This window comes from Eptatretus burgeri, chromosome 12 (genome assembly GCF_056783735.1).
Source record: "Eptatretus burgeri isolate ZD-2024b chromosome 12, Ebu_testis_v1, whole genome shotgun sequence".
Classification (NCBI taxonomy): domain Eukaryota; kingdom Metazoa; phylum Chordata; class Myxini; order Myxiniformes; family Myxinidae; genus Eptatretus; species Eptatretus burgeri.
Window position 1 is genome coordinate 49,312,866 of NC_140972.1, and position 12,129 is coordinate 49,324,994.

Consider the following 12,129-nt stretch of genomic DNA (forward strand, 5'->3'; position numbering starts at 1 on the left):
AGTCATAAAGATGAAAAATCACTGAGTGACAACTTGGTGAAACAGAACGGCACTTGGAGTGCATACCTACGCCAGGCTGAATAGTCTACATTTTGTGTGCCACTGATGGCTCGGATCTGGACCTTAACCAAAATCGAATCTGCTTGTTCTTGTCACTTAACCAACTCGTCCACCAAGTTATATCATAACTCGTCTACAACTTTTTGAGATCTCATGTACATCTTTGGGAATTCTAGTGTAGCCCACCCTATGGTCTGGTGGGCCTGGTCTGTGTGCAGACAAGTGCAACATACTGAGTCCATGTCAACAAATTATTAAATGTGAGTAAATTGAATTGTCTAAAATGTAAAATAATGTAAGTTACCATAGAATTGCCCAAATACAATGTCACAAACACTCATGAGGTAAACGAAGATGAACACCGTTCTGACGTTACATCCGTTTCGGGAGCAGCTTCGTACGGATCAATACTCAAAATCAGTTTTATAGAGGTATTTATGAAACCTCCCACCCACCTTAGGACACTGCCTGGGACCCCAAAAGGTTCCACAGATTTGGCAAGGCGAGCCCCAAAACTGAGGGAGTGGTTTGGGGACAGACAGACAGACACTCATGCTGTGTATATGTATATATGTATGTGTGTATATATATATATATATATATATATATATATATATATATATATATATATATATATATATATATATATATATATATATATATATACATATCCTGAATAACATTTGAGGTAGGGTGTAGGTCTTCTTATTTTTCGAATGCGGTACATGGCTATGGGTAGCATTATTTGCTGGGAGCCTGGCTGTGCCGTTGATGCAGTGCTTCTTGTCGGTTAGAGAAATATTTTGGAATTTGTTCAAGGTGCTCGCAATAGCTTGCCTGCTCTTGACGAAGGAAATTATGTAATCTTTTACATCCATCAACTTATGGTAACGGTGGGTGCAGAGGGTAGGAGAGTGTTGGAGTGGGTCAAGTTTTTAGGTGGACGTACTATGATGAGAAGGGAAGGACCATCGGTGGAACATACTAATGGGGCAACTTAGCATAACAATTGTGCATTTTGTGAGGGAAGCACCAAATTTGGCACAGTAGTCGCCTATCATATTATGAACAGATTTGGATATTGGGCCATCTCAAAATTTTTGATGGCAGTGGAAAATGGCTGCCACAGCCATCAGCGGCTGAATTTGAGATGGCCCAATATCCAAATCTGTTCATAATATGTTAGGCTACTAGTGTTCCAAATTTGGTGCTTTCCTCACAAAATGCACAATTGTTGTGCTATATTTAGCTAAGTTGCCCCACTATACGTGTTGAATGAGGGGATGGAGAGGTTGTTATGAAAGGATGGGGAAGAGTGGGAATTTGTTGAAAATGATATTTTCACATGCAATGAATATATTGTCCCTAATCTGCTCTGTATAAAAAATATTTTGACTAATTGCAAAGGCTCACAAGGCTTGTGCTATTATTTTGTGAGGGCATGATTCTAAAATGTACTTTGTTTTGACGAGCAAGGGGGGTGGGCCTGAGAGCTGAGTGTGCAGGTTGGGTTGGGCCTCAAAGCAATTAACTTGTGCAATCAAACAAAATTGGGTAAGGTGAGTACTTCATAGCTTGTTAAACCATTGTACTTATTGCAATTTATTTTAAGCATTTCTAATTGGAGGAACATTAAAATAAATTCCTTGATTTGTTGGATTGAAGATCTATTAATACAAGCAAAAGCACTTTAGGGAATTGATTTTGCGGCTAAGTTGTGATGTCTGTGCGCCTGTGGTGTTCGTCCAGAAAAAAAAATGAAAAAAAGCTTTGCATCTGCGAACAACTTTCTATCATTGTATTTGGATTTAAGGAGTACCACTAAATTGAATTGAGTTCCTAAGCAACACATTAACAGTAATTTCTTAAATTTGGTGTCGCTAGTCTCAATCAGACCTAGTCACTCCAGCACTAAATAAATGGTCGATTCATAAATTAAAAAAAAAAAAAAATTAATTTTGTTTTCAACAGATTTATTGAATACTCTGAGATGTCACAACCCACAATGTGGTTCTTGAATGAATCCTTCCTCGTCAATCTCAACAGAATTTGAACTGGAAGCTTCAAATGTTTTCTTTGACGAGACATCTCTGAGGTTTTATGGACTTTCCCATATCTGTAATCGTACAGACCCCAACTGAAGTGCCAAACCCTGATTTGAAACCTTGAGCTTTCAGGGTACCTGCCATGACTCCCAGCTTCGACACATGTATGCAATAAAAGTCTTCAACCCTTTGACCACCATCTGAAACGTTCCAAATCCCTTCCAACACAAAAGCAATATGATCTTCAATCCTTGGTCATGAGGCAGTAAAAATCGACCTCACAAATAAGTTGAGGATGACCTGGAAAGACATTTCTCGATCTTCGAGAGTGCATTCGGCGAAGAAATTGCTTGGCTCTGTCAGAAGAGGGAAGAAACGCATCCCAATGACATGTATGACACGAATTGAAAGAACCCTACAGCAATGAAGAAAAGCCTATTTTAGAAGAGAGGTTTGAGCAGATCCAGAAAGCTTCCTTCTTTAACGAGCACAGCATGATGGGAATAATCATGAATGACGACAGTGACTAAATAATCCAAGCCTTCGATTCTCCCAGGAACACCAGAGGAAACGAAGAGCAAGTAGCCACATTTCCAAGAACCTTCTCAACAAGTTGTCTTCAGTCTCAGAGAGTCTTTACCATTAGCCCTGTCTCTAAAGGAGCACTTCCCATTTTGAGGTCTCTCCATTCTCTGAAATTGCATGGCACCGTTTGGCCTTCATCGCATTCCCCTCGAGCTATGAGTTTCAGATCTCGTCTGCTGGACTTAAAACAATGTTCTTTCAAATGAAGAGAAGGCCAAACGGTGGCCAAAGAATGTAAATATCTCCATGATCTTTTGAACTACCTTTACGTCGGTCTTACCAGCATTACTGCGTGACTTTACAAGAGGAGGTTGCTGAACAGGCTCCACGAACTTGTCGGGTCCCTTCCTTCAGTGCCAACAAAATGGCTTCACGAAGAATATCTGATCAACTTCCCAGGTTTTTACAATACGACGTCAAATCCTTGAGGGTATAAAGAAATAAAAACTCCTCTTATGGCAATGGTCTTTGTCCGCTTCTCCAAGGCCTTTGATTCCATCCATTCTGGATGCATGTTTGACATGCACAGGGATTTTTAGGGCTTGTCCATAATTACAGCCATTAAAATAATTTGTGAAAAATCCTCAGTGGTTGTGAGCTACTGAAACGAGGCATTCCAGATTTTGGCAAGTGTACTCCAAGGTTACACCCCAGCACCGTTTCTCTTTATTTAAAAAAGAAAAGAAAAAAAGTTACACTTTAATAGTAATTTTTCACAACCTTAATTTGTAAATCAGACGCACCGCTCCAAAGTGTTGTTGATGCCTCATTGTTTTGACCTCTGCCTTATTGCAAGGAAAAAAACCAAGATGCTTCCTCATGTTCCATCCTTTACAGTTGTCAAAATTTTAACGTGGTAATGCGTACGAGAATGTCTGTGAGTTTCAAGATACCCGATACTCGATGCCCGACTTATTCCACGACCTCAAAGCTCAAGTCTGGTCTGTAAACTGGAAAATCCAGTAAACTGGAAAATTTCTGGAATTTTGATCTTGATAGAAAAACACCAAAGATGAGATTTTTCAAGGCTTGATTTGAAAACCTCCTCCTCTGTTGTTCAGAGGCTTTGCCAATCACTTCAAGGTTTGAAGACAAAATAGATGCCTGCTGCACTGAGCTTGTACACCGAGTGCACACTGCACAACACCGGTTGGTATCACCACATGTCCAACAGAAAGATGCATCGTGTCATCGTACTCCCTCGTCATTGACCTTGAAATGGCACCATCTTCAGCTTGCTCGTCATTGTGTGAACTACACAAACCAATCATTGTCCTTCCTGATTTTCTGGACCACTTTCGTGATGACCAAAACCCAAAGCAGGAAACTGCTCACCTGTCAGTGCCATCCACAATGAAGCTGGCTTTGTATTGAATCAACAGATTATATAATTTATGAGGAATGAAAGGTTGGGTCCAATATTTTGCTGCCTTTTCAGCCATTCTGTTTATGAATGATCAAAGTTGGTGGTGGTGTTCATCATCATCATCATATTTTGGTTTTGGGAGCCGTTTATAGTGAGATAAAATTGTGTGAATGTCATGCAATTCGAATTGGGCAATTGTGGGTATATTTAAATGTGCTGTCAATCCAAGGTTAGCGAGTGTTATCCTGTCGTACCAAAGGTTCTTCCTGAGGTTGGGTTTTATAAACAGCCCACTGCCTAGGGAGTGAGATTGCACATGCGGATGTTAAAAAAAAAAAACCCCGGGAAATAAAATGTAATAATAACAAGGTTAGTGGGGGTCATTAGGTGAAAGAGTCTTGTGTGCTCTGCGCTGCTCCCCCATGCAATAGTGTTTTGCGTTGTACTTCAGTCCCTTCATTATTAGTTGGATCGATGCCCATGGAGCCAAAGGCAGGGTGAACCTCACATGGTGCTTTGTGGAGTTCAAAGAATAATGGGTATTTCTCAACCCAGATAAGCTGTTGTTCCTGTTTCACCGAGAACTCGTGCTCCCTCCCCTGACCCCCTGCTCCTCACCTTACGAGGGTACCACAAATCTTATCAAGGTTAAAAAAAATACTCTTCACCACATGTTTCCCATTCTTGTAGGGCCTTTTTCTGCACGATTGGTGATGCTCTTTCTTCGCGACTCCTTTGTGGATGAAATTATCCGCAACGCGTAGCGAAGAGTTTTACCCATGGTTTCTCCTTGGTGTGCTGGTGCCTTCTGGGTAAATGGGGCCTGGAGCATTTGTGTAACAGTTAGAACATTGTTCGACAGTCCTGGTATTTTGATGAAATGATGCCCGTTATACAGGCGGCGTCTCATGACTTGCTTTGCAGCTAGCAAGTTTCATTTTGAGTGGATAGTCTCAAAGCATTGACCCTTTATTTTGGAATGAATGCCGTGCATGATCTGTGCTCCGGCACCACGGGATCCACAACCACCTTCAAAGAGTGACATGACCTTTCTGGTTTGAAGTGCAGCTTCATTGCTCGGTTTGTTTGGCCGTCATTGGTGGTTTTGAGTTCCGTGAGAATGCGATGAATTATTATCCATCACCTCTGTGTTGCCGTGCAATGTCAAGGAAAATGGTGACATAATTTTTTTTGGTTTTGACGTGTGCCTTTTGGAGGTCATCGTGTAGCCATTAGTGATGCTAAAGCTTGATTTGGACAACCAAGAAGACGATGAACCTTATGAGTTTGTTGTTTTTGTGAATGATTAGTCAGTCATCGAAATTGAAGGTCTCTTTTCTTTCTGCTGACGGTCAAGGAAGGATCGTCGTGATTTCTTAACTTGCTGTATGTACCACAGATGACTGTTTAATTATTCACATGATCGTCCTGATTTCATTCCATTTGAGTGATATTTAATTGACTCCGAATTTCTTCCCTGTGTCGTGCAGTCCTCAACAATGGAGGAAACGGTGATTTGGGAACAGCACACCGTGAACCTGCACCGGGTACGTATGTTCGTCGTTTTTTTTTTTTTAATCTTCTAATTTATTTATTTTTGGCTGACAGTTGTGTTGCAAACATGTTGTGCTTCTGACATTGCAAATGTGCTTGGACGGATCCTTATTATCGGTCAATTCATTGTTGGGACTCGGGGAAAGTAAGGAGAAGCCTGTTCGACACAAAATTGCTCGGAGATCGAGGTTCGAAGCGAGATGCACAAGGAATCTGTTATCGTTCTCCAGGAAGCCGTTTGTTGGACTCGAGAGGTTTATCAACACATCTGTTTGAGTGCTGCGTTGTTCTGCTCGTGTTTAAAGTTGCCAAACAATAGGTTGCGGCAGTCATGGGTATTACTTTTGTGATTGAGAAGGACTTTTCTGTGCCCAAAACATTGCCCGTCATACCAACGGTTCATCTTTCTACAGGCTCCTAATATTGGATTTGGTGTCGCTGTATCAGGCGGCAGAGATAACCCTCACTTTCAGAGTGGTGAGACATCCATCGTTATCTCAGACGTTCTGCAGGGGAGCCCAGCAGATGGCCTACTTGAGTGAGTCACCCCACCCTTCCCCCTCCCTCCACACTCCCTAAACCATCATCAATGCCCATCTGTGGTTGTGCACAGTTTCCCTGTGTTATCCTGGAGTAATTCTCCTTGTATCTCAAATTGTTCTGTTTGTCATGTGCTTATTCAATGAGAGAATAACAATTTTTCTGTTGGAACCACCTTCATCATTAAAATTGTGCGTCACAACGACTCCACAGCCGGTAAGTGCTGCGTTTGCCATTTCAAAATTGCGACACGCGTCACCTCAACGGTGGCACGGCCTGCCGGCTGTTCAGCAAAGCCATTGCGGTTCTTGGCGCGAACATCATTACACGCTCCATGATTGCAGGTTGTCGAGTTATGAATGGCTTGCTGCGTTCGCTCAGCCCGCAGAGGCTGTTCCTTACCGACTGATGGAGATTGGGTTAATACCTGGCTCTGCCCAGTTCCGCACCCTGGTGGAGCTGCTTTATAAGCAGGTGTCCCATTCTCCGAGTTGTCGTATGTGTCGTACACGTGTTTAACAGTGTTTTGCCATTGTCGGTATATCCTCTACGAGCAAGGGTTGGCCCGATCGATGTTCCTTTCTGAGCACTTTGCAAACGATGTTAGGGAATCCCAGGTTCATATCCCATAACTGTTGATTTGTTCACCGTTTCAAATGCTCCTTTCGGCTGATATTTCTGAATGTCCTTGTCCTGAAATTAATGTACGTACAACCTTCTCGACGATCTTTTGGACAGTTTAAAATGTACCGTGGGTTTATAAAATGGCTGTAGCACCCATTGCTGATGCCTTGAAATGACTGATTTTCAAAGTAATTATATTGTTTTTGATGTTTAAATTTAATGCTTTTGATGCTTCAAATGTGAAGATAGGAATGTTGTTGAATTTGTTGTATCTCTGGAAAGACCATTTCTCGAAAGTCTTTTTTTATTGGCAACAGGCAAGTTTTATGGCCATTTCGACAGTGTCCGTTCATGATGATAAAACTCCCACTCCACTTAATTGATCCAAAATTATTTTCAAATTTATTACCTTTGCCACCCAAGGTGAAGGAGGTTGTTTTCACCCCTTCCTGTCTTGTTTGTTTGTTTTTGTTTGTGTGCAGGATATCTCAAAAAAGTTTGGATGGATCCAGATTAAATTTTGTGGACAGGTTGGGTGTGTGTGACAAGGACGAACTGATTAGATTTTTGGGAAGATCCGGATCCGGAAAAGACTACTAGAATTTTGAAAGTGATTCTTCACCGTTGAGAGATTGCGGCAAAAATGATATATAGCACGATATCTCAAAAAGTTGCGGACATATTCGGATGAAACTTGGTGGACATGTTGGGTGGTGTGACGAAGAATCGATTCAATTTTGGTGAAGATCCGAATCTGATAATTTAAGTGATGCTTCACCATTGAGAGAGAGCGTTCCGAAAACAAAATAAAGTACGATATCTCAAGAATGTATTGGAGCCCAATATGTTCTCGTGGACCAGGTATTACGGGGTGGAGGTATGCGCTCCGTTGAGTGTCCTTCTAGTTCCTTTGAATTTGTTTTGCACCGCATTCAATAATAAGACGCATTTTGTCGCCTTTTTTTAATTGTTTCTTCGTCACGAGTGAGATCTAACTTCCAATTGATATTCCAACTTTGTGTTGAAGATGTTCAAGTATTTATGCATGTTGGTTGGTATTCAAGATGGTAATTTGTGCATGTTAGTAATGAGGTGTACACACTTCTAGCTTTAAGTTTGGAATGGCTGCGATTCAAAGATTGCCTGTTTGGTTCTCCATTCAGGATACCGGGTCATGTTTTAGGGATCTCAGGTTTAAATCCCATACGCTGTTGATTTGCCCACTATCCGCTAATGCCCTCGTCTTACATGCGATTCGTAGGATAAGGGCACTGGAGGACAATGAACAAATGAACCCAGCTTTCGGGACTGACTCCTACATGAGCCTCAAATCAACTTGATTAAAAACCCTTTCCTGAAAATTTTCACATGAATTAATCTGTATAAGGAAATGGGATGATTGATTAAATTTTCTGAAGACGCGTCGGCAGATGCACTCGTCTTTTGGTGATATCCATGAAAATGGCAATCCAATCCCTTTCTGATGAAACATTGTGAAACTTAATTCATCATGTAGTTGGCAATGATAAGAATATAACGGCTGTGTTTGTGTGCCAAATTAACGCCTCTTCATCACTGTCAGAGAAAACGACCGAGTCATGATGGTTAATGGTGTGGCCATGGACAATGTGGAACACGCATTTGCTGTGCAGCAGCTGAGGAAAAGCGGCAAAACGGTACAGCTGGTGAGTCTCGACGTGAGGAGTGACTATTATGAGGAATTGTTGTCGTGTTCCGCGCGGGGTCTGGCCGGCCGGCTGCGGGATTTCCTGGGATTGTGTGGTGGGAAGCAGAGTCCGTGCGAGCGACATTCTAGCCTGCACTTGTCTGGTAGAGGCCGATCTCCCAAAACTTTGCTTATTTGCAGCAAGTAGACTTGTACCGTTACGAGCTTGCTATTATGTTTCAAGTTTATTTCTCATCAGACTGTGATTTATTTATTTATTTATTTATTCTGTTGCTTGTTTTTATTTTTTTTGTGCATTCTGAGAAAGCTTTTCCTTTTTATTCTCAATATTACTTTTTTATTGTCCCAATGGGACATTTTGTGCTGCGCAGTAGACCAATTCTGTGTTGTTATATTTCATTTGCATGATCTGAAAATGATCTTCATGTTAAATTTTGTCTGTGGGCTCATCATGGATTAGCAAACTGCAGTTTTCATGAAGACTGTCGTTGTTTACGAGACTTGATCTGCTTTAAGTAGTTTTAGTTTTTCTGTACAGAGCAAGTTAAGTATTGGATGCAGCTTTCCCGTTAAATACATGGCACCACCGATTTTGGGTTGTGAGGAGGGGCAGAGAAGGTTGATGGAGTTGAGAAAATTACATAAAGGAGAGGGGGGGGCAGTACAATCGGAGTCGTGGGAGGATATTGGAGTGCAGGAGGGATGTCGAGAGAAATCTCGAGGGATGGAAGTGGGGGATGGGGAGAGTCAAATTTCACCGCATTTCTCCAGTTTCAAGGCTACAGGGTTGATAGGTGGGCTAGAAAAAAATGGAGGTGTGGCAATCTGGGTGAAAGACAGTATTGTATCAAGAGAAAGACATGACATTAATGAGGGAATTGATGTAGACTCTCCTGTGTGGATAGAGACTGGGTATTAATAATAATTTTTTTGTATACAGAGTCTCAGCTCGTGGAAGAGCGAGAACACTGAACATATCAGGGCACACTATAACAAAATGAACAGCAGAAAGGGAAGGGTGAATATAGATGGAAATGGACAGACGAGGGATGTGTGTAACAATGAGGAGTAGGGGAGAATGCCAGGGGTGGACAAGATGGATACAGAAGCAGAATTTAGGGTGTGGTGGTGGGGGTTAATGGGTGTAGAAAACACCATGGTTTTGTGTATTGGGATGATCTGAGATGGTGGTGAACAGCTGTCTTGAAGACCTGGAGGGAAGAATGAGATTGAAGACAATGTGGAAGTTAGTTCCACAGCTGGAGAAAAAAAAAAAGAGAGAACAAATGAGTGGAGGTGAGCAGTGATTCTGGATTATAGGAGTTTTTCATTAGAAGGGGGTTGGTGGTGCACCGCATGCCCCCTGCAGGTACCTGGGCATGACAAAGCACAGAGAGGCCAGAGGGCGCAAGACCAGAAACGAGGCGGAAGAAGACAGAGACCACCGACCTGTCGGCAGATACAAAGTGATAGGCACATACACTCGGCTTCATCATGGGAGATGCCCATAATCTTGAAGGCCTTGGTTTCCATGGTGTCGTGCTCAGCAAGATCTGAGGCAGGGGTGCCAGCCCGGAGGGGAGAGCAGTGTTCCACCAAACTATGCATGAAAGCCTTGCAGGTGTATGGGAGTTCAGGTGTGCCAAGGAAGAACTTTGTACGATGGAGAATTTCCAGTCAGCGACTGGCTTAAGAAGGAAGCCAGCTTTCTTGGGACAAAGCACGAAGAGCACAGGGTGAAAGACCAGAATGGAGGTGGTAGAAGACAGAGAGACCACCGGCCTGTTTGCGATGAAGTGATAAGCCCATAGGGCAGAGACCCAGCTTCATCGTGGGCAATTCCAATCGTCTTGCAGGCCTTTGTTTCCACGGTGTCAAGCTGAGCAAGATGAGGCAGGGTAGCTAGGCCAGAGGGGAGAGCAGGACTCTGTCAAGCATGTAGAGAGTTGGAATCAAACACAGAATTGATGCATTTGGCCTTCTCACAAGCGGAGTCGGCTGTGGTGCCATTTGAGGAGAGGGAAGAGGTGGAGGGGAAGCACACCCCAGAGACAGATTTAAGAAGGCACCATCAGGTTTTAGAGGAGGAAGACAAGATTGAATGTTCCATCTTAAGGAAAGAATATTGAACTACCCAGACTCTTCGTAGTGTTGGCTGTCTGATCAAACTGGGCAAGAAGGACCTTTGTCAGGGAGGTGACCCAGAAACTGCAGACCACTCTGGCAGAACGACAGAGTTCCTTGGCTGAGAAGGGGAGAACCTGCTGGAAGAAAGGACAACAGTCTCTGCAGCACTTCACAAATCTCAGCTTTATGGGAGATTGGCCAGATGGAAGCTACTGCTGAGAAAAATGCACACGAGGGCACCTTTTAGAGTTTGGAAAAAGGCACGTGAAAGACTGAGCATGAGGCAAAAGATTCTGTGGTCTGACGAGAAGAAAAGTGAACTCTTCGTCCTGAATGCAAAGCGCTACATCTGGCAGAAACCGAGCATAGCTCATCACCCATCCAGCACCATCCCTACCATGAAACATGGTGGTGGCAGGGACTGGGAGATTTGTAAGAATCGAGGGAACAATGAGTGGAGCCAGAAATCCTTGAGATCCTGCTTCAGAGTGCAAAAGACCTTTAACTGCGTCGAAGGTTGATGATCCAACACGACAACGACCCCAAGAATACAGCTAAGGCAACACTGGAATGGCTTCAGAAAATGAACGTGAAAGTCCTTGAGTGGCCCAGCCAAAGGCCAGACTTGAATCTGTTGAAAGCCTTGAAGATCACCGTTCACAGACGCTCCCCATCCACTTTGACAGAGCTTGAGCAAATCTGCAAGGAAGAATGGGGGGAAAATTTCCAAATCCAGATGTGCAAAGCTAATACAGGCATACCCAAGAAGACTTGAAGCTGTAATCGCTGATAAAGGAGGCGCTGCTATGAAGTATTGCCTCGGGGAAGGGGGAGGGGGGGGAGGGGTTAGGGTTAGGGGGAGTATTTTGTGTAGATCGGTGACAAATTTAATCTACTTTAAATTCAGGCTGCAACACAACAAATTGTGAAAAAGTCGAGGGCTGTGAATACTTTCTGATGGCACTGTGTGAGTTCTGTTTGAAGGAGGCAGGACTTTATACATTGAGAAGGATGCGATTGCAGAGGGATCTGATGGATATTTAAAGATGACGAAGGGTGTGGACAAGATCGGTGCAGTGTAGTGTTTCAACAGACTGGACATTGTTCGGAGCAGCGATCATGGCTTGGGGGTGGGGGGGGGGGTAAAGAAGATGAGTTAGGACAGTTTTGAGGTAGGGGGTTTTCAGTCAGAAGAATGGTTGATGCATGAAATTGTCTCCCTGGAAAGGGAGTGGCAGTGAAGTGGGTGGATAGGTTTAATTTGGAATTGTATACATACCTCACGTAATTGCAGATAAAGGTGTTGCGATATTGACAGGACATATACGTAGCTGGTGTGTGGATGGGTAATGGATACTGGGGTTGGCGCAGCATGGACATAATGGGCTGATTGGCCTCTTCCTGCACAAAATTTTATTGTGTGTTTCCTTGAGTTTATAAATGTATTACCCTCGCCCCGATTGATTGCGTGCTTGAGGAAGATTGCATTTGCGTTGCGGACCAAATCTCAAAATCTGAATTTTGAATGGTCACGGTGCTGT

At 43.1% G+C, this 12,129-nt stretch overlaps 1 protein-coding gene across 4 annotated transcripts in view; it reads left to right on the plus strand.

The window, feature by feature from the left end:
• TJP1 (tight junction protein 1) overlaps nt 1-12,129 on the plus strand; it is a 141,394-nt gene that overhangs the window by 48,225 nt on the left and 81,040 nt on the right. For all 4 annotated transcript variants that reach the window (XM_085850463.1, XM_085850462.1, XM_085850461.1 and 1 more), the window contains 3 exons: nt 5,547-5,603; nt 6,024-6,148; nt 8,357-8,459. In XM_085850463.1, coding sequence (XP_085706589.1) covers nt 5,556-5,603; nt 6,024-6,148; nt 8,357-8,459 — 276 coding nt within the window. In that variant the 5' untranslated portion in view covers nt 5,547-5,555. Of the gene's footprint in view, nt 1-5,546; nt 5,604-6,023; nt 6,149-8,356; nt 8,460-12,129 lie in introns of those variants that run through there.